The 27,784-nt window shown below is 46.2% G+C and overlaps 1 protein-coding gene across 1 annotated transcript in view; it reads right to left on the bottom strand.

Moving 5' to 3' along the window:
- Positions 1-27,784, bottom strand: part of NCOR2 (nuclear receptor corepressor 2) — a 392,352-nt gene that overhangs the window by 201,969 nt on the left and 162,599 nt on the right. Inside the window, exon 5 of the mRNA XM_024196814.3 lies at positions 6,548-6,727. Coding sequence (XP_024052582.2) covers positions 6,548-6,727 — 180 coding nt within the window. The remainder of the gene's footprint in view (positions 1-6,547; positions 6,728-27,784) is intronic.

Here is a 27,784-nt window from a genome sequence, read left to right on the forward strand (position 1 = left end):
TTAAAAGCAAACTTTAAAATATTCCCAACATCCCAAGGAACTGCAGCCTGCCAGACGACGTACTGTATGTACAATCTCATCCTGGGTCATTATTGTCCTCGTAACCAGTACGAAGTTAAGAGAAATGCCAAAATCTTTTCAACCGGCTGGAGGAACCGCACAGATGAAAGAAGGAATAACCAGGAGACCCTGAAGGAGAACTTGTTACTCATGTTATGTGAAGGGTGTGGTAAAACGGGAGAGTGAAATTGTGAAAATTTGTGCAATTTAGATTAATTTGCAAATGACTCATCGGAAATGCTGCTCCCGAACCAACAGGACGGTTTTCATACTTGGAAACCTAAAAAAAGAGTGCGTTGTGCAAAGACTCAGAAGTGAATCTGGAAGAGGCTTTGAGGATGTTAATTTAACTAAAATAAAAATAGCAATATGGGTCATGCAGAAGCACGAGGGGCAACTATCAGGAATCAGGCATGGTGATTTTTTGGGAAGCTCTGCAGGAAAGGGCTTCTCCACCGACTTCAAAGGGCTTGGCATCAAACCCTAGCGCCCTTAATTGTGTCCTGTCCATCCACCTAATTTCACACCTGATCTTTCAATCCTGACCAAATATAAAGCACCATCAATACAATAAAAACAGCAACCCCCAACTATCCCTATCCTCTGACCCACCCCGCTGCCCCAAAGCCAGAGGAAAGATGTATTATGCCTTGCAGTTTGATCTCAAGACCCAATAACCGAGGCATCTGAAGGACAAAGCGTGGGTTCGATATTCCCTTTTGGGAATATGCCCCACTGCTGGTCCCCTCCTTTTTAAACCAGGGGACCACTGGCTCAAGTGTCTCCACTGATCCCAACTCTGGCAGCATCCATGGAGAGAGAAGTGATTCCCCAACACGACGAGGTAAGGCGCCTAAAGCTTAACAGGTCAGGACCAACGTGTTCAACTCCACCTGGGAGCTAATCAGCAGCCTGTGTCTTGATGAACTCCTTTCCCCTGGGTTTACAGTGCACTCCTAGTTCTTTGTTCAACTAGAACCGCTTCCAAACAGAGCTGGATCCAAGCAGCAAAGGTCCAATCCAGATCAGAACTTTCCCAGTGTCTACAAGTGTTAGCTCCAGGGTTTGGTTCGAGGAACGAAATGCATGCATTATTCTCATAATAGAAAAGATGCCCTTTACAGTCCCCCAAACTACAAAATCCAGGAATTCGAAACAAGAGCCCCAGATTATCAACAACAAAACAAAACCCCAATTTCTATCAGGGAAAGGATTTGGGTAAAATCTCTAGAAACTTTGATAGGTATTCTGGCAGCCCACAAAAAAGTTTCCCAAGTGGTCAAATCTGTTCCAGTTGGTTTAAGACAGAAGATTTGATGGTAAATCAAGAAATGAATGTTTCCAGTAAGTAGAGGCTCATTAAAAGCAGCTCCTTAAAAGCAAAACCACCACGCCTGCAAATCTAATTATAGCTGAAATACAGTGAAGAATTACAGTCTCTCTACTCTCCATGGGTGTAATATTGTACAATTATCAAAGGTGCAGGCCCACCAATTACAGTATACGGACTAGGGGTTACTTCCCCTCTGTGCTCGCTGAGATTACAAAGATGACCTCAGTAGGTTTAGCCAGCAACCGCTTCCCTTGGAATTTGTGGGAAATGGCAAAGCAAAATAGGTCAAGGTACTCAGACATGAACAAAGACGGATCTTAAAGGTCTGCCACAAAAAAACAGGCAGGGACGGTGACCTTTACAATCAGAAAATCAGGATGAGTCTTGACGGTGACACGCCAACCCTCTGCTAGCCTGCAACTTCCCTCTTTTCTTCTAAAATGAAAATCCCATTGCAGTGACTTCAAGGCAACGCAAAGCCCTGTCATTCGTGACAGTGTAAGCTTCCCTCTCCTCCTAAGGCCAATCAGTTTCTAAATGAAGGCAGCACCTCTTTCTCTTCCCCAACGACAATGGTATGGTAATAACAATACTTAATCTGTAATACATATGGCAGCAAGCATAGATCCCTCCTGTTCGATCAAGTTGCATGAGGTGTGAGCTGAAATAGCTTTGACTGTATCTGGCTTTTCCAGTCTTCTGTGAATCTAGCCAGTCTTTGGCATGGTTGCCCTTATTCAGAGGTAGATATCATTTAAATGTTCATGTTTAATCCAGGCACGTGCTAGTTCCTGGGCAGAAATCACCAGTGATTAGTCTACAGACATGGCAACTTAAACAGAAAGAAACAGGGTTTCCAACTCAGGAAATCTATTTCTAAAAATTATTCTAAGAAAAAGAGGCTGAGATACAGCAGATAAAATTCAGTTGCAGGAATTGTTCTTTAACATGATAAACCTACCTGGCAGATTTGGCAAATAGGCCAAGTCTTGGGTTCCCCGATGGTGCTGCAAAGCTACAGGCCACCACCGGCTCCACCTTTGCCAGCAGGTGTCAGTGTTGCACTTCCGATAAGCCTTCTGGGGACGGCTTAGAATATATTTGCAAAGAAAGAAAATCCCACCCATTGGGGGAGGGGGGGTCAAGATCCGTGGTACCATGGCCAGGAATAACTGCATGGAGATTATCCTTCCTGGTCATGCAAGGGAAGGCTAGTGGGAGAAGTGACAGAGATTTAACACATATGAAAAAGAAGTGGCACGTGAATTAAGCTGGGGAGGAGCAGCTGGACAAAGAAGCTCACGGGTGCGTTGGATTTCAGGAAAGAAAAGCTCCTGGGCTGCTAAAGACTTGGCTTCATCAAAACCCCTCCTGCCAGCCAAGCCCAGCGAGAGCCTTCAGGGCCATTTTTGTAACTACCAAAGAGACACTGTTGCTGCACAGGTTTTGCGTACAAATGTATTTAATTATCTCTAAGACCTCCCAAGGACAGAGGGAAAATGCATTGAGACGTTAGGGCTTCGTACAACTGCTCTACTGTTTGCTCAAGGAAGATCTGGCTAATATCTTTTGTTTTCTCTCTCTCTCTCGTGTTCTTTAAAAGTCAATGGCACAGATGCCCAGATGGACCAAATGTTCTCGAAGTATTACAGATAGGAACTTTTCTGCTCTCTCTTTTTCCCCCCGCACCTCTCAAATATTTTCTCTTGCACTGAATCCTAAAAGGCCAGATGTACCGAACTTTCTTAAGGAGAGGGAAGGCCACGGTCAATATCGGTAACTGATCGCACATCAAGCTACAGAACCACATGCAAAGAAAAGGGAGGAGGGGATTTATCTGTCAGCAGCTACTTTTGCCACGTTCATAACTAATCTGAGCATTTGCAGAGGATTTATAAAATCAGTGTCCGGGGGAGAAAACGAGACAAACAACAAAAGCCTTTTCTTTCCAGGAGGACGGCCTGGTTTTGAAAGGTGCTAAGTACCTGCAGCTCCCTTAACTTCAATCTGTGGGTACCCAGCAGCTCTGGAAAAGCCAGGTTGCAGAGCTGCCTGTTATGAGACACTGGTCCCCACAGCTACTGTGCATTAGTCCTCCAACTCCCCCAGGGGAAGATGATAATCTCGTTGTGCTTTCCCAGAGTCACTGACTTCAGACCAAGTTTCCACTAGAAAACAAGCCAAGCTCCCCAGCAAGGCTTCACTGGTGACCTGGCTTGCACAGGCCTGGAAGCCCTGTGCCCTTGGTAAAGCCTGGGGGCTCAATGAGCACTAAGGCTCTAACTAAGTGGAGCCTGTTGATCTCAATAGGCTAAATCCCCCTTCACTGCAAACTGACCTGGTGATGGACACTGGTAGCGTGTTGAGGTCGCCGGACCAAAGGTTCCTTGGGAGCTTTTTGGAGCAAGGGCATTTCTTTAAAAGGAACGGTAATGAACACAGGGTTGGTGCAAAGTGCCAGCTTCTTTCCTGAGACTGGTGCGTGGAGGCAGCCCAGCCAGAGAAGGGGCACCACCCCTGCAGCTGAAGGAGGCACCTAGTGCATAGTGCCACACTGCAGTCAGTTTGGGTCACTCTGCAAGGCGAAGCAGGCAGAAAGGCCACCAGGACCAGGCAGTGTGCAAGGAAATCTTATGGCTCCCATTCCAATTTCTCTCCCAGGCCTCAGTGAAGGGGGCATGGCCGCAAAGCTGATGCTGCTGGCTGATGCCCCAGCTGCCAGGACAGCCCCTTGGAGCATAGGGAGCCAGGCATAAGAGGGACAGGAAGCCTGCTCTCATATCAGCAGAGATTGCAAAGATGGCTTAAAGCTACCTTTGACCCATTCTGCCCTCCTCCCCATCCCTCCATCTGCTCCTCTGCAAAGCAGTTTGGGGAAGCCAAGGGATCTGGCCCAGGAGTTTAAAGCCGACAGCGTCCTTTGAACTCTGACTTTATCATTACGCCACCATTGTCCTGGCAGGTCTGCCTTTAAAGGAACCAGCCTTCCAGATGTAAGCACCAGAATCTTATTGCTCTCGGTCCTTACGGCGGCCCAGACTCCACCCAATGCCCACAAAATAAAACAAGGGAATCCTCTGTGCTTTTAATCACTCCAGATGTTCCAGCTGCACCAATGAAAAGGCAGCTCTGGGGCCATTCATTTCACCTGGCATCACAGCTGCTTCTTAGCCCTCCCGGCTCCCTTCCCCTCTCCAGCCCCTTTGATACCTCTGTAGGGAAATCAACTGAAAACAGGTGTCTAGGACTAATTACACCACACTGTTTAAAAACAAAACCAAACTGTCCTGATTCCACTTACGAGGGGGATGGGGAGGCATCTGTTAATCAAAAACTCAACTCTATTCATAACAAAAAGAGGCATTTGGGATGGCCTTGCATTAAAGAGACGAGAGCGCTTGGTTCTGTGCCAGCTACAGCACAGCCTGCGGAGAGTGCCCGTGAGCACGAGCGTGTTCCTGGGCGTGCGTGAGTGTGTGCATGTGAAATGAGAGGAGTCTCTTCGGTTGGTTTATTGCACGCATCATTCCCTTCCTGTGCCGTTTCTGCAGAACTTGGGAGGAACGTCAGCAACTTGTTTTCCCTCTAGGAGCACGGAAATAGACCCAGTTTTTCATTCAGAATGACAGCCCAATTATACCGCCTCCTTAATTCATAAATTCCAGGGCACACGCACATCAGGAGAGCTGGCTCATCTCTCGGGCGGGTGGGGATTAGCAGTCATCAGCAAGCATTACAGAGCTTCCTGACGCAGGGGAAGTAACAACCGGTAACAGGGAGACACAAAGAGAACTGCTTTGCTTTAGGCATTGAAAAACCTTTATAAAAAACACAGGCCACCACTGTGCTTTTGTCATGTTAATCTCTTAATGGGGTTATGGTAATCTGCGTGGCAACAATCAGCCTGGGACGTGCTGGTGGAGTCTTCTACCGGGCGGTCTTCTACTGTGCTACATAGACAAGGACGGATGGTCCAGTGGCTAGAGCACTAGCCTAAGATTTATTAGACCTCAGTTCAATTCCCTGCTCTGCCACAGACATCCTGTGTGACCTTGGGCACCTCACTTAGCCTCCCGGTGCTCATCTGTAACATGAATAATAGCCATCTCTGCAGGGAGGATATGTACATTAAAGACTGCCATGTGTCCTGATACTACAGTAACAAGGGCCAGATCCCTACTGTGGAAGCTAGGACTTCCCTAGAATAGTAGTGCACGCAGCGGCAACCAAATATGAGTCTCTTCCCCTCAATCAACTGCGGGAAGCGAGCCGCCCAGAGCCCTCTCTTACGTCTGCCTGAGCCCAGGCACAAGGAGCAGAGTAACACTCAGTGCAATGCAGCAGGTTAGGTCACAAAACAGCAGGGAGCGGTGTTCCCAAGTCTGCCACCGGCGCAGAGCTGCCCTATCGCATCAACACACAAAGCTTCGGGTTGGTTTTCAAGCTACAACGAGAAATCTCGGTACTGCAGCTTTATTTTGGGACACACGCACTGCAGAGAAGCAAATCCCTTCCTGAGACTCAGGGTGGAAATATCCAAGCGCTGAATTCGGCCTTCGCAGATTTAGAACCAGAACACAATAGTATTTAACATTTCCCACCATTGCACTACCCGCAGCGGTGCTCCAGCAGCATTACCACAGGGGGACTCTCGCTGGGAGGAAAGAGAGCCTTGTGATTACAATGCACAGGATTGAGGACCTGGGATCAATTGCCAGCTCTGCCACCCACTTCTTGAGTGACCCTGGGCAAGTCACTTAATTTCTCTGTGCCTCATTTCCCCATCTATATAACGGGGATAAAAATACTTCCCTTTACCTTACCCCTTGTCTGTCTTCTCTGTTTAGATTGTAAGCACCGGGTGGGTAGGGAGCGGCTCTTACCAGGTGTGCACACAGCAGAGCACAATGGATCCCTGGTCTTGGTTTGGGCCTCTTGGTGCTAATGCAGTATAAATAAGAACAGCGCAGGGGGCCAGCAAGCTGTCTGGGGGAAGTCTAGGCGACATGTTGGTTAAAGCGCTAGCAGTTGCCTGTGCCTTATGTACAGTAGCTGCTGCAATTGCTGACGTCCGTGGACGCCTGGGTCCGCCATTACAGGGAAGTGCGGGTGCTCTGACAGACATACAGCTCCACCAGCGCCAGGCCACCTTACCTGTTTCTTTTTCAGCTTGGAGATCTGCTGTTCCACCATGGTAATCTCCCGATCCACTCGGTCCATGTTCTGGATCAGCTCCTCCTTCGAGAGCCTGGAGGGTAACAGATCCAGCTCCGAGTCAGGGTGGGCGGGGCTGACCGGAGACACGGGTCCCAGCTTGCCCGTCAGGCTTCGCTCCTGTGGAGAGTAAGAACAATCCAATTAGCAATTTCTCTGGAGAATTCAGCACCTTTCCCTCTCACGCTCTCATCACACGCTGCAGATGCGCACTTCCCTGGTCGCCTTCCAGCCCTTTAACATGGACACTTCGAAGAACGCTGGCCGCATCACCTGGACACTCGACAAACTCCCTGGCTCCCCCTCATCTTTATGGTCACCTATGCTACTGGTCCAAGCAAGGCCACTCACTTTGGGACCATACGCTCCTACAGCAGTCACTCCCCACAGAAACCATAAAACCATCAACTTCACGAGTTAAACTCCTGATGGCAGGGGACAAAGCTTTACTGACAACTGGTTCCAGACTGCCACAAAACTTAACACGACAATAGCCCCAACAGCTAAATTGAGGAAGAGAGACTGTCACACGCACGCACTTTGTTCTAAAAGAATTCCGGAAGCCTCCCGAAGAGAGAGAGAAATCTAGTCCACCTGGGGGTTGGGGACTTTCAGGCTCTTGTTAATTTGGGGAGGAGCTCAGATACAAGGGTGGTGGGTGCCAGATAAATAAGGGCAGGTCTTCACTACAGGGGGGGGGGGTCGATTTAAGATATGCAAATTCAGCTACACGAATAGCGTAGCTGAATTCGACGTATCGCAGCCGACTTACCCCGCTGTAGGGACAGCGGCAAAATCGACCTCTGCAGCTTCCCATCGACGGCGCTTACTCCCACCTTCGCTGGTGGAGTAAGAGCGTCGATTCGGGGATCGATTGTCGCGTCCTGATGGGACCCGATATATCGATCCCCGAGAGGTCGATTTCTACCCGCCAATTCAGGTGGGTAGTGTAGACCTAGCCTAAGAAAAAAGAGACGCTGTATATGAGACTAGGTTAGATAAAATAGGCAGACCAATGTCTGTCTACAGGCTCTAAAGCAAACAGTACTGGAGGAAGTGCTCTTCAAAAAAGAAACTTCATGGAACAATGCAACCTAACAGAGTTTATAATAATTAATGGAGATATCCCATCTCCTAGAGCTGGAAGGGACCTTGAAAGGTCATCGAGTCCAGCCCCCTGCCTTCACTAGCAGGACCAAGTACTGATTTTGCCCCAGATCCCTAAGTGGCCCCCTCAAGGATTGAACTCACAACCCTGGGTTTAGCAGGCCAATGCTCAAACCACTGAGCTATCCCTCCCCCCTAATAGCTCTCATTAGGATAGGTTTCAGAGTAGCGGCCGTGTTAGTCTGTATCCGCAAAAAGAACAGGAGTACTTGTGGCACCTTAGAGACTAACAAATTTATTAGAGCATAAGCTTTTGTGGGCTACAGCCCACTTCTTCGGATGCATAGCCCCATTAGGATGGCGTTTGCTGGGGCGGGAGGGGGAACCACTCTGGGGAAAAGATCAAAATGTTCAGCACTTTTGATTTCTCCCAAGCAAAGCAATGGTTTAGCTGCTACTAATTAGCCAATATCTCCAGACCGTCTTAGAACAATAATCCTGCTTTTGTACAATGCCCTTCACTGCAAAGTATAACTACTGATATACAAACTTGGCAAAGAGCTCTGTTCACCCACCACTGAAATGAAGCAACCTCTGGGCTGAAGCCCCGCAGCTGATTAACATCGCATGGCAATGTGAGAAGTAGTTTAGGACTGGACGTGAGCTCCAGCTCATCCCAACGCCAGTAGAGCTCGGCAAAGAGGATTCTGCCTAGCTCTTAACTGTAACATCTGCTTGCACACAACCTCCTCTTTCACATGCATCGGAGCCCAGAAACCTTGAGCGCCTTGCACCTCTAGCAAGGACTTGAATATCAAGGTCTGAAACAGCCAGGGGAATTTCAACAGGCAAGAGACAGCTTCATCCAAACTGGCAGGACACTGAAGTTAACGCTCGTGCCTTTATAAAGAGCATCAATCGGATCTGTAAGGACCCATCAGGCTCTCAATTTTATGGGGCACTGCTTCCATGCTGATTCAGCACATCCCCATAGTTCCTTACGGTCTCCTGCCCAAGTGCTGACCCAGCCCTGACCCTGTTTTGCTGCGAGATCCGACAGGGTCCCAGTACGACAGCCTATTCTGACCTAATGCATTCCACTCACATTCGGCAGCTACAGGACATTGTAATTTAATTTATCTGTTCAGTTATTTTGCGATGGGATGGGATGGGTTCCCCCCTCCCAGGATGGAAACAGGGGAGATAAAAATGACGGTTTAGTTTGTAACAAACCACAGACTCAATAACCACCCCACAGCTGCTCTGAGGGGGGGGGGGGGAAGCAAACAAGCAACAAAGTTCACCCAACTTTGCACCTTTATTACAGCAGCCTCACAACTGGAGACAAGGCTGCCATTGTTCTCCAGCACCAACTGGTGCTTTTCATTCCTTCCAGAAGGGCTCCCTTTCTCTCTGACTCACGGGCTGTGGATGACTGCCAGGCTAACTTCCCGCCTGGACCAGCGACAGGTGGGCTATTCATTAACTTACCACTTGTACTTGGGGGTTGTTTCCTCCTTTGGGAGGCACGGGGCGACGTGAAATCAGACCGCAGCTAACTGGGGCCAACAATACGACACAAGAATGTTCTGCTGCCTTGGTTAAAGAGGCAGGCGTCCGCACAGTTAAGCGCTATGAATTGTTCTGGCCCTGACATCATTACCCATGATGAAACCTTCTGGGATTGATGTGGGCGTAATAAAAGATACCACCTTAATGACACTCTAGCTCATCACTGAATTAATAACTGCTTCCTGGGAAGTGCAGCTGCAGCACGTAACCTCCACCCCTGCTTTTTGAACTCCTAAGGCAGCCTTAGAAATGGTGTGTGCATCACAATACCACATCTTAACCCTTGCCTTGCTCCCCACTCAAGCCCGTCCATGGACAGCTTTGATACAATTCAAGGGATTTTCACCATTTTGCAAATGAAGCTTCATGCTGCTTCCAGTCAAGTTTCACTCAATTATAAGCAGGTTTCACTGTGCTAGCCTCCCAGAAAGCAACGCTTGTTGACTCCTCAATGGGTATTCAGTGCCGCAGTCAAAGGGAACCATCATCTTCTTTTGCTCAGCCAGAGCAGAGGACTGAAAGGGGAAGAAGTTGCAGCAAAGGATGGGGAGGAGATTTCTGCCCAGGCCCCATTCCAGCCACTGGAAAGAACTGAGAAAGGACAGTCAATGCTCTTCACAAGTGTCTTCTTCTCCTGGCATTCTTGCCTGCCAGTGGCTGTCCCAGAGCTTCTGACCCCAGAGCCACAAGGGCTACTGAATAATGTTCTTTTCTTTGCCCTCACCTCCACCTCCTCCCCCCCGTTATAAAACTCTGCTAAGAGACAAGGAGTTTGTGGATCAAAAGAGATATACAATTCCAAGACTGGACTCACAGAAGCCAAACACCCAGGAGGGTCTCTCTTCAAATGGCTTTATTCCAGTAAGACTGGTAGATTTAAAGGCACGTTGGGTTGTCAATGCCGCTCCTGCTTCTGCCATCGTGAAGATAAAGCATAGTAGCAATCTGAATATTAATATCCTTTCCCCACCACATTCCTTACTATCACAGGATGGTTTTTTTCCCATTTCTTAGCATGAGGAGATACCACAAAGGCACCTGAAGAAGTTGACTCCAAACGTCCCTCCAAAAACCAAGCTACAAGAGCATTAAACACAAACTGAGAAGGCAAAACAGTGGATTTCTGTCTCACTCGACTTACACTGGGATAAGATGGTCAAAGTGCTCAATTACCTGCCAACCACAACCGGATAGCCGAGGCCTGGCTTTCCTCATGGGCAACTGCTAAACCTTCCCCATGCTGTCAATTTTCAAAGCCAGAGGAAGCAGAAGATAGATTTTTAGGCATGCGATACGTGGTTTGCTCAAGCCTATGGGACAGCAGGAGTGGGAAGAAAATTGTGTGCTGATGGTGTGTGGGTGAGCAAATCAGCAGAAGTCATTTCAGTCCCCAATTTCAGAGATCAAGAGATCGAGAGAGAGAGAGAGAATCTAACTATAAGTACAAAACAACAAAGTGAAACTGGCCCGCATTGGGCAATATACGAAATGTAAGGAACTTTTAAAAGATCAAAGCCCTTTTTGTAAAACCTTCGGAGATGCTGTTTCTGCTGCCCAGTCACATTTCCAGGTTACAGATTCTGAAACAGAAGCGACGGTATAGTGGAGCAGAAAGAATGGCAGAGCGCTACCTTACATAAAAGTACCATCATCTCGCACAACGTCAGCAGCGCTCAGAGGCTCTTTCAAAAGGGATAACTGCCATTTTCACAGACACATGTGTATCGACAGAGAGAGACAGGCAACAAGGACGCGGGAGAAAGGAAATGAATGAAAAAGCTTCTGGGAAAACTCGCACCTGATAATGAGGTTCGGGGAGCAGCACTCCCGCTTTTACAAAGAAGCCCTTTTTCCTAAGCACAAAAACCAGGTGCATATGAAAAGACGGTGACACAGCTGCCTGTCACAGTCAACTTGCAAAGGCTGGACTTTCAAAGAAGGTTAAGTAACAGCAAGCTGTGGGCACTTGAATCCCCGACGTGTACACCAACCTCCTCCATTAGCGCTCTTCCTGGGAAAGGATGTCTGATTGCCTCCGGGGGTGAAGAGCGCCGTGCATGAGTGTTCGCAGATTATGAATTTAAAATACTCTTGTGTTTGACTCAGTCAAGTAACGAGGGCCTAGTGCTCTTTTGATGCAGCAGATATTGCTGGGAGCAATCCTGTGCTGTCAGAGGCCTGGACTGGGTGACCTAATCGGTCTGTTCCATCTCCAATTCCCATGACAGAATACATAAGGAGATGTTCAGTGGAGCTTACAACAGCACGCCTTACACACAGTGATTGCTATGTCACCGGAACATCCAGTTCTTCTACTGTTGGTTCTTTGTCGCTGTGAGAAGCTGCCTGTTCTTTTGCACAAGTGCCGATATCTTGGCATCAAATGTGTCATAAGCATGTCTAAAAAACCTGGCTGTTTGGAATGCTCTAAAGAGACAGGGGCCACATAAGTAATTCAGCCCAACCTCCTACGGGGTCAACATTAATGCTCATGACAGAGACAGACCTTGTGGCACAAACCTCAAAGGTAAACAGCACACTGTGGTAATGCTACAACCCAGTGCAATGCATCTCCTGGAGATTACCAGGGAAGAGAAGAAAGCAGGGTTGCAAAGGCCAAAAAGGATGGGCATAGAACAACATGTTCTTTGAAGATACATGCCAATGGGCCTCTCAGCTGCCCACAGAAGGGGAACAAAGGGTTGGGAATCTCCCATTCACCTTATGACTGGGACTGCCTTTTCCTTGCTCCAATGTTATCCCAGCCTCTCGGCACTGGACTGGTCTCCCCCCTGCTGCTGTGGCAGCTCAACACATCCAGCCAAGAGGGGGATACTCCAGCTCCCAATGAGCCAAACACCGCTGGACTGTGCTCGCTAGCCGCAGAGAGAAATCCCATCACGAGGGAGCATCCTGGACCAGAAAGCCAAATATTTGTGAATTGCATCCTTAAAACAGGAACCCATTGCAGCCAACACAGGAGCCCAAATCACTGCTAGGGAGGATGTTTTTAAAAACATGGTAGCAGTGGTCTGCTTCCTAACACACTGAAGAAGCCACTTAACGCAGGCTCTATGTAATGTTGACGCCTGGGATCATATCACATCCAGGTTTTAAATTAACATAGTGTGAAACGTAAAATTCTTCTTATTAACGAGTAGTCACGGCCTTCAAAACCAGCATGCAGCCCAGAGAGTTAGAATCAATCTGCTGGAGGGAAGAAAACAATTACTTCATTACTCAAGTCGATACTTTCTCAGTAATTATACTGTTTCCATGTGATTTGTTTTTATACACAGCTAACAGCTACTGTAGTCCCTGTTTATCCCTGGCCTTATTATTATCCGATTTGTATGATAACAAGGGGAACAAGGGTGGGGGCGGGGGGCCAGGATTAATGTAAAGCCTCCCTTGGTAATAACAGCTGCTGCCATAAAAGAAAACAATTAACACTAGAGAGAGACTCCATCTGAGAGGAGAACCTGTCCTAGGTTTTTATTCTGCATGTGGTTGTTCCAGGCATAGGTCCCACCAATAAAAATCACAGCTCTTCACTGGAGATCCCACCAATAAAATCAAAGCTCTGTGTGATGAGTGCCACCTTCACTTTCTGGGATGCAACTGATAGCGTCTCTTATTTTAAACTGCAAAGTCTGGGGAAGAGGCTTTGTAAAATCACCACTGCCCACTGTTTCTAAAACAACTGCAGATTCAGGGCTTGATTCAACTTTCAAGGATTTTAATTAGCGTCTGCAGTGGGCCCGATCCAGCTAGCACACAGAGGTTTAAAAGATGCATGTGGGCACGCGGTCAAAGCATAAGATCAGGAATTCTTGAACGCTGACTCCATCTCCAACAACGACTGCTCTCTGCAGCCCTGGGGCTTGTCTACACTGACAGTGCTGCAGTGACGCAGCTGCAAGCGAAGACGCTTCTCCCGTTGGCCTAGTTAATTCACCTCCACAAGCGGCAGTAGCTGTGTCAACGGGAGAAGCCCTTCTGTCGACACAGTGCTGTCTGCACCGGGAGTTAGGTTGGGATAACTGCGTCGCTCAGGAGTGGGGCTTTTCCACACCCCGGAGCGACGTATCTATAGCGACATACATTTGTAGGGTAGACAGTGGCTAGGACCCGTCACCTCCCCTCACAGTAATTAAACCAACCGACCTCACTGGGCGGGCTGAACAGTCAATGCCTGAAGAAGAACGGCGCCGTTCGAGCTGTGCATCAGAAGCAATAATACTAAACAGACGGGAGGTGGGGTTGGAGAGTGGAGAATCAGTGAGGCAGAGGGAAGAGAGTGTTCTAAACAGCTGGTGCAGCTGAAGAGAAATGAAGAAGAGGCGGAGGAGGGGGCTGGGGTGGGGCATGGAGGTGGTGGGGGAAGGACAGGTCAATAATATGCTGTTTTGTTTTTTTAAAATCCGTCCATGGAGGGCAAATCACCTGCTGGTGCAAAGTAAGTATTGCTCCTGCTTTCAGAGACACATCTCCATTTAGCACGTTGAAACTAAGAGATAAATGGGAGAGATTTTAGAATGAAGGCACGGTGGGAGACGCACAATGGAGCCCTTGTTCACACCTGGACTCACCCAGACCTCAGAGTGAGCTGTGACTGGCTTGAACCTGTGTTTTCTTGACAATGAATCAGCCACCTTTCCAAAGCTCCAGGGGATGCCACATCATAACTTTGTAACCTTCACTTTCAGCTGGTCAAATAAAGCTATGCTGTCTGAAAAAGAGGGGGCAAAGTCTAGTGGTTACAGATATGGAATTGGGAGTCTGGTCTCCTTGTTTTTAACCTTCTCTCTACCGCTGCCTCAGTATGTGTGTTCCGGCAAGTCATGATTGCTCTCTGCCTCGGTTTACCCATCTATAAAATAAGTAGACTACTAACAGGCTCTTCATTCCAGGAGCATGAGCGACTTCAGCATCAAATGTCTGTAAATTACTTCATTAACCCAGTTTAGTGAAGGACGTGACAACTAGGAAATTAAGGGATTGTCCAACGGCAGTTTGATTGATTTATTAATTAAACACAGTGTTTCGTTAGCACTCTGAGCTTCTACCCCCAATTCCTTCTGCTTGCACATCCCAGGCACACCCGCAGGGTGAAGGAGAACAGTTCCAGCAGACAGCTGGGCGATGACTGCTGCACATCCACAGTGGGCAACATTCAATTTAGATCTAAAAATGAAGGACGCCCTTGGGTCAAGGTAGACAGTTGAGGGGTATGAATACCTGCGATTTTATCTGGGGATAGAACTCTGTCATCTGAACCTTTCTTATCGCTACGTACCCATCAAATGCAGCTTAAAGCTGCAAACTAATTAAACTCCCAATACGCAGTTAGTGAGAGTCTGTGCCACAAGGCAGAGCCACTATTTGCTCTCTTGCTAGCTGCAAGAACCTGCATGAAACTGACTAGCTGGTCATATCTTCCCAGCGGAGGGAAATGCTGAAAGAAATAAAAGAGCGTAACAGTGAAAAGCAGATCAGGTTATTAAAATTCTTTTATTTTTATATCTGGCATTTTACTGACCATTTCTGTAGCCCCATCTTTTTATGGGAAATGTAATTTTTAAACACTTAGGATTTTCCAGTGGACAGTATCTTTGCAATAAAACTAGAACTAAAGTTTAGCTTTTCTAGACTGATCCAAGTGCAGGCAGTGCTGCAAACTGTGCTTGATTCATGGTAGCAGTTAATTTAATGCTTGCCAAAAGTAAATGTCTTGAGAACCCAGCAGCTCTAGTTCAGAATTCCTGCAGCCAAACATCAGGCAGACCACTCTGACTTGGGACCATCAAACTACACTCCCTTTGGTCTCAGGGTTGCCTTCTAGTGATGGGCAGAAGTGGTTATTACTAAACCACAGTAACTATACCAGTAACATAGTAGGAAGGGGGTGGGTGAAAAAGGGATCTGCAGAACTGTACAGTAACTGTAAATGGTGCCTTAATAATACACCCCCACAGACCACCAAAAAAGGAGTCGATTCGCAACTACATTAACATTCCCAAGCAAAACTAATCAGAATATTTAAGTAATTCAAAACTCTGGGATCTAAGGATTACATGGGTTTTTCCTCAGTTCCCACACACAACGGCATGTGAAGACAGCAGCAGAGGATAAAAAAAAATCATTCATAGGATTTTAAATAGTAAATATTCTCATGGGAATTAATGAAGCAGGAGACTCGGCAGCTGTATAAGACAGCACTGATTTTTTTTTAAACATATATAACTTTTTGAGAAGACCCGGGAAATTCCATTCCCTATAACCCGGCTGAATTCCATGTAGCCAGAGCACAAAATATCCCAATAATTATTTAGCTTGCACAAAACTAGGTCAAGAAACTTCCCCAATGTTTCAAACAGCTTGAAGCAATTTAATTGCAAAATAAGTAACAAATGCTGACCGTCCCTCCCCCTTCTCCATCAACTGATTTATGAGGGTGGTAAACCCTTCCAGTTCGTGTTCTGGTTAAATGCACTAACTGAAGCATAGTATCTGGTCTTGCAAAACTTGTTTGTGTTCAAAGAAGCCATTCCACGTTATTACAGTTAACAGATGCCGCCTCCGGGCTCTCTAAGATTCCAGAAGAATACAGAAGCAAGCAATGAACAATGCATGTAGGCTTCAAAGCAGCTCAGAACAATGACCAAAACCTGAAAGACTTACATAAAACTCCCATTCAACTCATGGGTCTTATACTAACCAATGGATGTTTTGCCTATCTCATTACCTCCTTGCATTTCCCACTAGTAGATAATAATTGTATTGCTGTCACACATTCCCCAAATGAGATCATATAAGTTACGAATACTCAGCTACTGAATGATTTATTATAGGTGGGCTGGTAGTGGCACCTATTATTAAGGGGGTTGTCAGACCCTTTGCATTATAAAGACCCTGTTTTCAGCTGCTCATAACTTTGCCAAAATTTTAACCATTTGGGCTGAAATGTTCAGTGCTGGGAGGACTGCCTCAGGTTGATTTTTCATTTTATTTTATTTTTATAAGTTTCAGCCAAAACAATTCAGCCATTTCCAAAAACGAGGTTAGGGAAGTATGTGTTGGTTTGCAATGTTTAAAAAAAATTCTGGCAACTTTTCCCATGAGAAGCTTCAGCACCTCCATGCTTTGGAGCAGGGACTTGAAATTTGGCAGGGGTGGCCTTTGTGTCAGGCATGTGCCTTTTGCTGTTCCTGTGAAAACCTGTCCACATTTGGCTGAGGCTGAAAAAAAAAAACCTCAGTTTTCACATGCACAATAGAGACTTCTTAGAATTCAGCAGCTAACAGCTCTGAAGATTCCATCCTCACTGAACATACTTTATCCCCTCAGAGCTCCTACATGTGACCAGACTGCACATGCTCCATTCTCCAACCGAATGATTGAGCAGGTTCCATCCCAGGGCTATAGGGGCTCCGAAAGACTTTCCCTATAATTGCTGCTCCTGGTCGGGTCTGGGTCCAGACACCTGGGCTGAGAACAGGGAGTCTTAGGGTATGTGTACACTACCCCGCCAGATCAGCGGGCAGCAATTGATCCAGCGGGGATCGATTTATTGCGTCTAGTCTAGACACAATAAATCGGCCCCCGAGCGCTCTCCCGTCGACTCCTGCACTCCACTGCTGCGAGAGGCACAGGCGGAGTCGACGGGGGAGTGGCAGCAGTCGACTCACTGCGGTGAAGACACCACGGTAAATCGATCTAAGTATGTTGACTTCAGCTTACGTTATTCACATAGCTGAAGTTGCGTAACCTAGATCGATCCCCGCCCACCCCAGTGTAGACCGGGGCTTAGAGAGACAAGGTGAGTGAGAATATCTTTTACTGAACCAACTTCTGTTGGTGAGAGACAAGTTTTCAAGGAGCCTAGTCTCTCCTGTGCGCTCACTGACAAACCCCAGTCCCAGACAACCTTCAGGAGAAAGCCACTGGACTCAAATGCAGTCCCAAAATTAATGGACACTTTTTGACCTTACTATCTCTGTGCCTTGGCTCCTCATCTGTAAAATGGGGATATCACCACCCTGTCCCCCATCACCTCATCTGTGTGCTGTAGAGATAAATTATGCACTCAGATACTATAGTGACGAGTGCCGTAGAAAAGCTCACGAGGAAATTAAGAATTCTGCATTCAGATCGGGGTCCGAATAGTGTACAGTTAATGAGACCTAGGGTCACACATTGAACAACGAGGATAAAACAAAATATTGAATAGCTGCTCATTCATTGAGCTCGGTCCATCCTGTGCACTAAATGAGGCACAGATCCTGTTGAAAAAAATAGTATGTGTAATTAAAGACTATCGTGATGCTTATGCACAAGGAGGCTGAATTAAGATTGCACAGACAACCTTAATTCTGTCATTTCCTAGCTTTTCAGTGCTTGACTTTGCGACATTGACATTCGTTTAATGTAGATTTTGGTGTGTAAATGTCCTTTCCCCTGCCCTGAAGGCACACAAAAGCAAAAATAAATAACATAAGTGAGCTCCCTTTTTCTGATCACGTACAAATTCAACCCTAAATGCTACACCATCTGCTTCACAGAGCAAGAATTGCTTGGGTAACAAGCTGGGCTTCTGTTAGCCTCAGAAGGAAGTCAGTTACAGTACCACTTACATAATCACACCCTGCACCAATGAATTCAAGGTGATGGCAAAGGGAGACCAATCCCTTCCTTCTATTTTTAGCACAAACAAACAGGCTTCTACTTTTTTTCAGCATTTGCATGTCTAGCTTCCTCTCCTCTGTGGCTGACGTCTTTAGATGAACAGTTTGCTAAGTCTCTCTCTCTCTCTTTCAACACACACACTAAGGCCTGGTCTACACTTGGGGGGGGGGTCGATGTAAGATACGCAACTTCAGCTACGGGAATAGCGTAGCTGAAGTTGACGAATCTTATTTCGACTTACCTCCCGTCCTCATGGCGCGGGATCAAGGGCCACGACTCCCCCGTTGACTCCACTACCATCGCTCACCCAGGTGGAGTTCCAGAGTCGATGGGAGCGCGTTCGGGGATCGATATATCGCGTCTAGACGAGACACGATATATCAATCCCCGATAGATAGATCGCTACCCGCCGATCCAACAGGTAGTCTGGACTTAACCTTACTTCACTACCATAAAGCTACATCTGAGGTTTATGTTTCCTTGATTGCAAATGCTTGCCACTGCTACAAAGTAAAGCCCAGAGTACAAAGGAAAAAATAAGACCCTAAGTAAAACAACCCCCTGGCTCTAAGCACACAAATTGCTCTGTTGGTTTATTGGATGCAAAGAGGGACCAGAGGTGCATTTTCAGATGTGGGAAACCATACGAGTATGACAAAATCCTGCATTTGGAGGCTCAAAAATGGAACTTGGGGGAGAAAATGTTCTGTTTAGGTTTACAAAGGCCAATTTGAGCATGCAGAAGTAGGATCTGGTGGTCCCACTGAGTTACCCATGTTTGAAAATTTGTCCCACAAAAAGTGACTTCCTGCACTAGATAGAAACTAGCCTTCACAGACAGGGATTGCTCAGCAATAACTGCAACGCAACTCAGAAGGTGGAAGAGAGTACCTGCCAGCAAAGCTACAAAAGAGGTGTGTGTCTGCTGCCTTTTAAAAGGATCAAACAGTGAAGAATAAGAACTTCAACTGAAACTACAGGGTGAATTTAGGGAGGCAAAATTTAACTATCCAATTTGGAATTTGGCCAGAGCAGCTCAGTTAACATCCCAGCACTTCCCAAAAGAACCATGGGATCTTTAACGACCACAGTTGTAGCTCTCTAGAGAGACCGACATGTGACAGCTGACACATGGGAACACATCACAGTACTCTTCATTATTTCCTACAGCGGGGGACCCCTTGAAGTAGATTCTGACTGGTTCCAACTGGGGCTTACTGGAGAACTGGCATCAGCTGTTCTATTGGATTGTAATGTTAGCTCACTTATCTTCTCTGGGCATATTGGTGTTTATAGTAAATACACTTTTGTTTAAAGAAAAGTCTCCATGCACATTTAAAGAGGATTTTATTATCAATAGAAGAAAAAAAATTTTGCGGCCATCAACATAACCTGCCTTTACCTTCAGGGCTCAGGACCCATCAATGCTTATGAATTCATAAGGTATTATATGCCACTTGGAAGATCTGATCAATATTATTTCTGATATATTTCCTACTACTACCACCCTTCCCTCTCCATAATTACATTCATTCTACAATCAAATCTGTTACCCATAACGTTACCTACTTATCAGCTGCCTCAAAGCCCAGGTCTACACTAGCGGTGGGGTCGACCTAAGATACACAACTTCAGCTACGCGAATAGCGGCGTATCGGCGTATCTTAGGTCAGCGTATCTTAGGTCGACTTACCTGGCCGTGAGGACGGCAGTGAGTTGACCACTGCCGCTCCCCCGTCAACTCCGCTTCCGCCTCTCGCGAGCTGGAGTTCCGGAGTCGACGGGGAACACAATCGACTTTATCGCGTCTACACTAGACGCGATAAATTTACCCCCGATAGATCGATCACTACCCGCTGATCCAGCGGGTAGTGAAGACCTGCCCTAAGAAATGCCATGAGTAACTGGAAGAATACATGAAAGTTAGTCTTTACTGAGCGGTTATGGAAAAAAAACAGCCAGAAGAAGAAAAAAAAAGACTTAAGAAAGCAAACCAGAGACCTCATCCTGCAACTCTCTTCCTCACTCACTCACATAATCCCCACTCACCAACAACAGCATGATGATGGCTCAAAACCGCAGTCGCTTTCACTGGAAGTTGAAAACCTCCACAGCTCTCTCAGAACTATCTAAATATGGGCAATATGCTTCCCCAGAATCATGTCAGTGTCACACATGACCTCTTTCCATCCCCTTCACTCCTTCGCACTCTTCCGTCTCTCGTATTACTGTAATTACTTTACGTAAATAAATAAAAATTCTGAGCAACCCCTCCAAACACAGAGATTTAAGTCATGGGGATTCCTTGGGGGATACTGCGAACTCAGAACTTCAAAGCCTTTTTACTTTTCCCACAGCAGCTCTGTTTCTTGAGTCATTTGTAAACAGCCTAGACAAACCACACAGGAATATACAATAGGGGACAGCCTTGCACTGATCATAGGGACTTGAATAACTCCTACTAACATCTACTACAAGCAGAATTCTCACAGATGTAGCCATCATTAAGCCATAGATCTCATTCCCACCCTGGTCCACGCAAAACAACACTTTGGAGTGATAAACCACTGTCCATCAGAGAATCTCAAAGTGAATCAAACAGCTCAGCTTCTGCACCCATGCAAGGGAAGTACAGAATTAGGGATAATTGGGAAATCATATTTCTCCCAACATTCCCAGGAAAATATTTGAAAATTGCCATCAAAAATTTCTGCATTTTAATCAAAAAGCAAAGTTTGGAAACCCCTCCCCCACCCTTTTTCCCCCTTCTCTTCCCTCCCAGTTTTCAGAAATCAGAATCCAAAAATACTTCAGTTATTGGGGGGGGGTTTTTCAATGAAACCCCCAACATTTTCTGTTGGGAACAGAAAATTTTCATGCACATTTCCACTTCGTCAAACAAGCCTCTTTCCATCAAATAAACCGCCTGCATTAAACACAACTTTCAGACAGGTAAACTGAGGCATAACACACATTTGGAAGAAATATCAAACCTCTCTTTGGAACAAAGCCCCTGACTTGCTTAAAGTCACACAACAAATCTGTGGCAGAGGCAGAAACTGAACCCAATTGCTCTGATTGCCACTAACACCATAGCATCTAATGGGGGGGGGAGGGGAGGGGAGAGGAGAGAGATAGCTCAGTGGTTTGAGCATTGGCCTGCTAAACCCAGGGTGCTGAGTTCAATCCTTGAGGGGGCCACTTAGGGATCTACGACAAAAACAGTACTTGGTCCTGCTAGTGAAAGCAGGGGGCTGGACTCAATGACCTTTCCCTTCCAATTCTAGGAGATAGGATATCTCCAATTTTTTTTAAAAGAGTTCAGATCACTGGCTTAATTAACATCCAAACAAAGGGGCCCGGGAATATATATTGGTGTGAAATTTAAAGGATGACTCCTAAATAAAAACTTTTTAAAACTAAGGCCTAAAACGCAAAGCAGCAGTGAAAGTCATTTTACGCATTTCGCCTGGGATTTTAAAGACACCTAAGGGACTTAGAAACCCAAATTCCTTTGCAAGTCAATGGCATTTGGACACCTAACTCAGTAAAACTCCTTTGAATATCCTAGTTTCCCTCCCCCCGTCACACCTGCCCTATTTATTGCACACGGCAAATATGGTCACAATCTTTCCAGCACGCCACCTAACCAAGAACGACAGTTTTTAAAGAGCTACGTTAATCACAGGAGAAATAACTGCAGTATTCTAGACAACGAGCCCTCAATACACTAACAAGGTCTCAAACAATACAGACCAAGAGTTTAATATGGATAATCAAATATGCCACGCCATTTACTGTAAGAGCTTAGCTATACACAAAGGTTGCACTGCTTTAATTATAGTTAAAGTGGTACAACCCCGCAGTACAGGAATAAATGTTCTTATATCTCCCTTGCATGAAGAAGTGAGGTTCTTACCCACGAAAGCTTATGCTCCCAATACTTCTGTTAGTCTTAAAGGTGCCACAGGACCCTCTGTTGCTTTTTACAGATTCAGACTAACACGGCTACCCCTCTAATACTTGATATCTCTAGAGCCTAATCCTGTATAGGAAGGGGAATAAGCTATATGGGTACAAGGCACCTTTATATGGATCTGAGTCCACGCCAGGGGACGGTATTGGATTAACAAATTTTAAAAAACACCCCACCCTCACAACGACAGCTATACTGGTACAAAAGCAGTGCGTAGACCAGCCCTAAGTGACTGGAGACACATAAGGACATATTACAAATGCAGGGACTGGCACTGCGGAAGGCGGAGCACTTTTAATGCACAAAGTCTTCAACGGAAGTTTTAATGCTCAGTTCCCTCTCACACTCATAAATAGGAGAGAGTTCGGAGAAGAGCCGCGCGAATGATTAAAGGATTAGAAAACCTGCCTTACAGTGAGAGACTTGCGTAGCTCAAGCTATTTAGCTTCAAGAGAAGGTTAAGGGGTGACTTGATTACAGTCTCTAAGTACCTACACGGGGTGCAAATGTTTAATAATGGGCTCTACAATCGAGCAGGGAAAAATCTAACACGATCTAATGGCTGGAAGTTGAAGCTAGACAAATTCAGACCGGAAATAAGGTGTACCTATTTAACAGTAGAACAATTTATCAAGGGCCGTAGTGGATTCTACATCAATTACTATTTTTAAACCAAGATTGGATGTTTTTGTAAAAGTTCGGCGCTAGGAACTATTCTAGGGTAGTTCTATAGGGCAGTTATACAGGAGCTCAGCCAGTGCCTTCTGGCCTCGGAATCCATAGGATCAGATCAGGCTTGAGGACCTCCACAAGAAGGGGAGTAACATTAGTGTGATGGAGGATGTTCAGAGAATGGCCTGTGGATCATTCCAGAGCAAAATCTGTGCTCTACCATCAGCACTGATGGAGCAATTTAAAGTGCCTTTACCAGCTGTGGCCCACAAGGGACAAGCCGGAGGACTAAAAAAAGCCAGCAGGAAGAATCCTCTTAGTTTGTAAAGCCACTAGACATTGCACCTGCAATATTAGAAGGACTTTCTTCCAAGGTTGGACGCTCCAGCTGATTTGAGAGGGATACCAGGTGCATCCTTCCACCCGGTGAGCAAACAGGGGAGTGGAAAAAATTCTTCTCAGCCACATATCAGGGAGAAGAAATGAGATATCTAAAGCTCCCATGCAAAGAGGGGCGGAGGGGATATTTCACAAACAGCTTTTGAAATGAAGTATCACTCTGAAGACACATTTAAATTTCACCCTATTCAAAGGGGTTGGAGGTAGTGCAGGGTCTTCTAGGCCACGTCAATTCAAATGCTGGTGCATTCATAGCATCGCCAAGACAGCTGTTTGGAGAGGGGACGTGTCAAAGAGTTCACCAGCACCAGTGCACAGTGTTAATAAAGGGAAGTTGGCTTGAAGGGGGTTTAGATTCGCAGGGAAGGGAATGAGGACAGCTCTACTTAATCAACCCGGCACATAAAATATTCCTGGGGGTAGCCCGGGCTGCTCCTCTGTCCTCTCCATTATTGAAGAGCAGGGCACACGGCTTACACCTCAAGGACGTTATTTACTCAATGCCAGGAGGCTGAGCTGTCTGGGTGCTTTGGGGCTCCCCAGGGAAGGGCACAGAAAGGCAGGAAAAGGAAGGAATTACTAGTGTATTTGCATGAGAAGGTGTCTGCTACAATGGTATTATTCATGGCTGTCTAGTGGCTGGGCTTGGATTGAGTGGTGGGGCCAGCCCAATCCCCCCTCCCCAGTGCACAACTGTCTGTACCACAAACACTGGCGCTGCCATTGCCAGCAGGGAGGGCAAAGACCAAATGGGCCCATCTCGGTGCTAGTGGCAATTCCTTTGCCAAGTCAGAGTCGAGAGGCTCTGCTGCCACCCAGGCTGTGCTGGTGTGTGGGTGGGTGTGGTCATCAGCTGCTAGGCGAATCAATCCAGTACTTCTTACCAGCCCTAAATGCAATAAATATATAAATATCTAACAGTGATTTTATTAATATCTTGTCAATGTCATTTAGCATACAGATGCTTTCTAGTAATTAGAGCAGGAGGCCCAAAGTCAGAAGAGACTTGGTTCTATTTCTAGTTCTCCCACTGATTTACCGGCTGGTGTGCAAATCACTTAGCCTCTGTTCCCCCGTGTGTACAACTGGAAATTCTAAGACTCTATGAAAATGTGTCTAATATAAATACTCCAAAGATTTAAAAAAAAGCTAATAGGAGTACAAAAGGTGATTATCATCATAATTCTTAATTTAAATGAAAACTGCTTTTTTTGCTCGTGGCTACAGACCTTCTCCCCCAAACACAATGGTAGGGTGCTAGAGCATGAAAACCTGGAAGAGAAACTGACCAGAATGAGTTGTTGTCACTGATCCAGAGAAGTAAAATGAAATAAACCAATAGCAAGTAATAGTTTCAACGGCACCAAAGTGACACAGGAGCCTAAATCCCATTAACCTTCAATGAGACTTAGAGTAACATTTTTAAAACATTCCTAAGTCTCATGGAAAGTCAATGGAATTTAGGCTCCTAAGTCAGTTAAGGTGCTTTTGAAAGATTTACCGAGGACAAGCTAAGGGCTAGTCGACACTGCCGCGCTACACCAGCACAGCTGCACCAATGCCGCTGCACCACTGTAGCGCATCTGGTGAAGACACGTGATGCCCACGGGAGAGCCCTTTCCCATGGCACCTCAACGAGAGGCGGAAGCTATGTCAACGGGAGAGCATCTCCCGCCAGCACAGCACGGTGCAGACACCACTTTAAGTCAATGTAACTTACGTTGCTGGCCGGGGGGGGATGGAGGGGAAGGGCTTTTTCACACCCCGGAGCAATGCAAGTTACATCGACTTGAGCGGTAGTATAGACAAGCCCTAAGAAAAGAAAATGAGGTTTTTAGAATTCCTTCACTTTTACCAATCTGTCCTGGATTTTAAGACGGAAGCTATGGTGATAACACCTAACTTTTCTCTCTATTGCAATAACACAAAGATAGAAGGGTGCTTTTTTTTTTTTATTGAAATTAAAAGACTGAAGAAGAACTCTGTGGAGCTCAAAAGTTTGTCTCTTTCACCAACAGAAGTTGGTCCGATAAAAAAATATGACCTCACCCACCTTGTCTCTCTCATATCCTGGGACCAACACGGCTACAACCACACTCACTTCAATCTGGCCGTGCCCCTTTAAGTGAAAGCTGGCTGGCCACATGCTACGGAATACACTGTTCTAAAACATGTGCATGTGACATTACAAAGACAATGTGTTCACTAAAACAATGGCAACCCACAGGACACGGCCGCACCCAGCTGCAGCTGTTGCGTCCTTCCACTCCTCCAAGATATCCATCAACAGCCCTAGAAATCATTCTTTACGTGTAAAACGTACAGTACGGCAACGAGCCCAAACATTGCAGAGTACATGAGAGTTACTCGTGTTCTCGGCTATTCACATGGAATGCCATTGTATCATATTACACCAAGAATGCCCGATCAGGACCAGGACAGAATCCTGGGAAGCAGGGCCGGCTCCAGCATTTCTGCCGCCCCAAGCAAAAAAAAAAAAAAAAAACCCCCCCCGGCGGCGGCCGCTCAGCGGCAGGTCCTTCGCTCCTAGAGGGAGTAAGGGACCTGCCGCCCCCGAATTGCCGCAGGTGCCGCCCCTCTCCCTTGGCCGCCCCAAGCACCTGCTTGTTAAGCTGGTGCCTGGAGCAGGCCCTGCTGGGAAGGGCATTACACCCAACAGCCTCCGGTCTCATTTTATGTTAACTAACGAGCACGCCATACGTGACTGGAGCAGTCTGAGAGACTGCTAACCAAGCAGCACTGGTGTTCTAACATGACCATCAGCAGCACTATCAATCACTGTCAGCACGAGGCTGTACTCAATGCTTTATTGTTCTAATAACTGTGTAGACACATGGAAGGGGTTCTTAAATGTTTGCTGTTTATTTCTGAGGTCACTTTCTTCTTGCTTGCTGTCAGTATCACCAGGGCTCCGCCCCCCCTGGCCCCCTGGCTCAGAAGGTAGGAGGGAAGCGATGTTCAGATTTAAAGCAACCCTTGGATCCTATTCGCCCACAGGCCTGCAGTGCATGAGCTGGCCTGTTTTAATGCATTAATTGTGCTGCCACTGAAATCAAAGGGAGTTTTGCCATTTCCTGTACATTTGGGCCCCAATAACCTTCATTCACCTGCTACACCACTGGCGATTTTTTATTAAATAATGAAACTCAAATGGTTACTGGTTTTGATACAAACACCAACCAAACCAGCCCTCCCTGCTCTAAAACTTGTGCACCTCGACAAATCTGGGCAGAACTGTGAAAAACCAGGCAATATTCAGCAGGAAATGGACTTTGCTCAGTTCCAGACACCATCCTTGTGACTGCCCCCAAACCAGCCTCCTGTACCAACGACTGCCTTCACTCATGACATTACAGAGAAATACTGCCTCTTTAATCAGCATGCTTCCACATCCGCCAGCCAGCAGGTCGCCTAAGGTAAAGGCAGCTCCCTGCTTGGAAAAGCAGGTCAGCTCTTCAACAACCTACTGCAAGTCCTCAGAATTTTTCCCAAACCAGCTAGACGTGCCTAACATGCTATCCGGATTTTCACAGCAACCCCCCTGGGGAAATCCTTCATGTGCTGGGTTTGACAGACTGATTGTTGCTTTTGCATTGATTTCATTTGGAGGAAGCCGACAACCCTCGGCTTTAGAAACCCTCCTGAATGCCCCATGTTACATTCAGCACTTGTCCAGACTTCACAGCGTGCTCAGAAAAAATATTATTTTGCTGTCAGTTGAAAGAACCAAATGCTGCCAAATGGCCTCCAGATCAAAAGACTTCTAAGGGCTAAGGGGAAAAGCAGAATCTCAGTCTGCTAATGACTGCAAAAAGTAGGAGTCACTGAAAATGCAAACCGATGTCCACTCCATTTTAGCAGCAACAAGTGTAAAACACCCCCTAGCTTTCTGGCTAAAGTAGTTTAAAAAACCCACAGATCCTTTAACGAGGATAAGCTTGCAAATGAATTTGTTATTATTAGTTAGCAGAGCGGCAGCTTCCCACCAAGGCTGGAATTTCCATCTTGGTTTGGCAGGCGCAGGGCTGTGAAATGATTACTGTGTTTGCCTTTCCTTTGCTGACTATAAAATCCCATTCCGCTGCTCTGCCAAGAATGACTGAAGCTAATAAAATTCAGGCATTTGGAAGAAAGCAATAATAAACCTCCCTTTTTGGGGTCTTTATGATGAAATTGCCCCACTCCAATCAGAGATTATGCTGCATTCATGAACACTGCTGATGTCTTGAAGTGCACGCATATCGGCTCAAATCAATATTTAGTTTCCCGGAGACTGTGAGCCATTCTTAGTGCAGCTGTTGGAGAGGATCATTCAACTGCAGAGTTACAAGAAGTCTTTGAAAATACTGCTTACAAGTATATTAGACAGAGCATATTTTTACGTTATGTACTATTTGACACAGTTTTCAGTTACTTCACACTACCAGTTTACACATGCATGAATATTTATACATATTCAACATATATACAGACCTATTTATCTAGCATGTACATGTGTTTATCTATAAACACCTATTCTTTGTTGTAGCTGTTCATTGAAAATTACCAATATACGTGTGTGTGTGTGTGTGTGTGTGTGTGTGTATAAACAAAGACACTACACACACAGCTTTAAAGGATTGAAAACCCACATTAATAGCATCCATAAAATGTTTCGATATATTTATTTGTGAGCTGTAGCTGTGATTGACTGAGTGTGAGCTAGAGTGTATGTATGATATATATACACAGTCTTGAAAAAC

The sequence above is a fragment of the Terrapene carolina genome, unplaced genomic scaffold, assembly GCF_002925995.2.
Source record: "Terrapene carolina triunguis isolate 2854851 unplaced genomic scaffold, T_m_triunguis-2.0 Scaffold234, whole genome shotgun sequence".
Taxonomy (NCBI): Eukaryota; Metazoa; Chordata; order Testudines; family Emydidae; genus Terrapene; species Terrapene triunguis.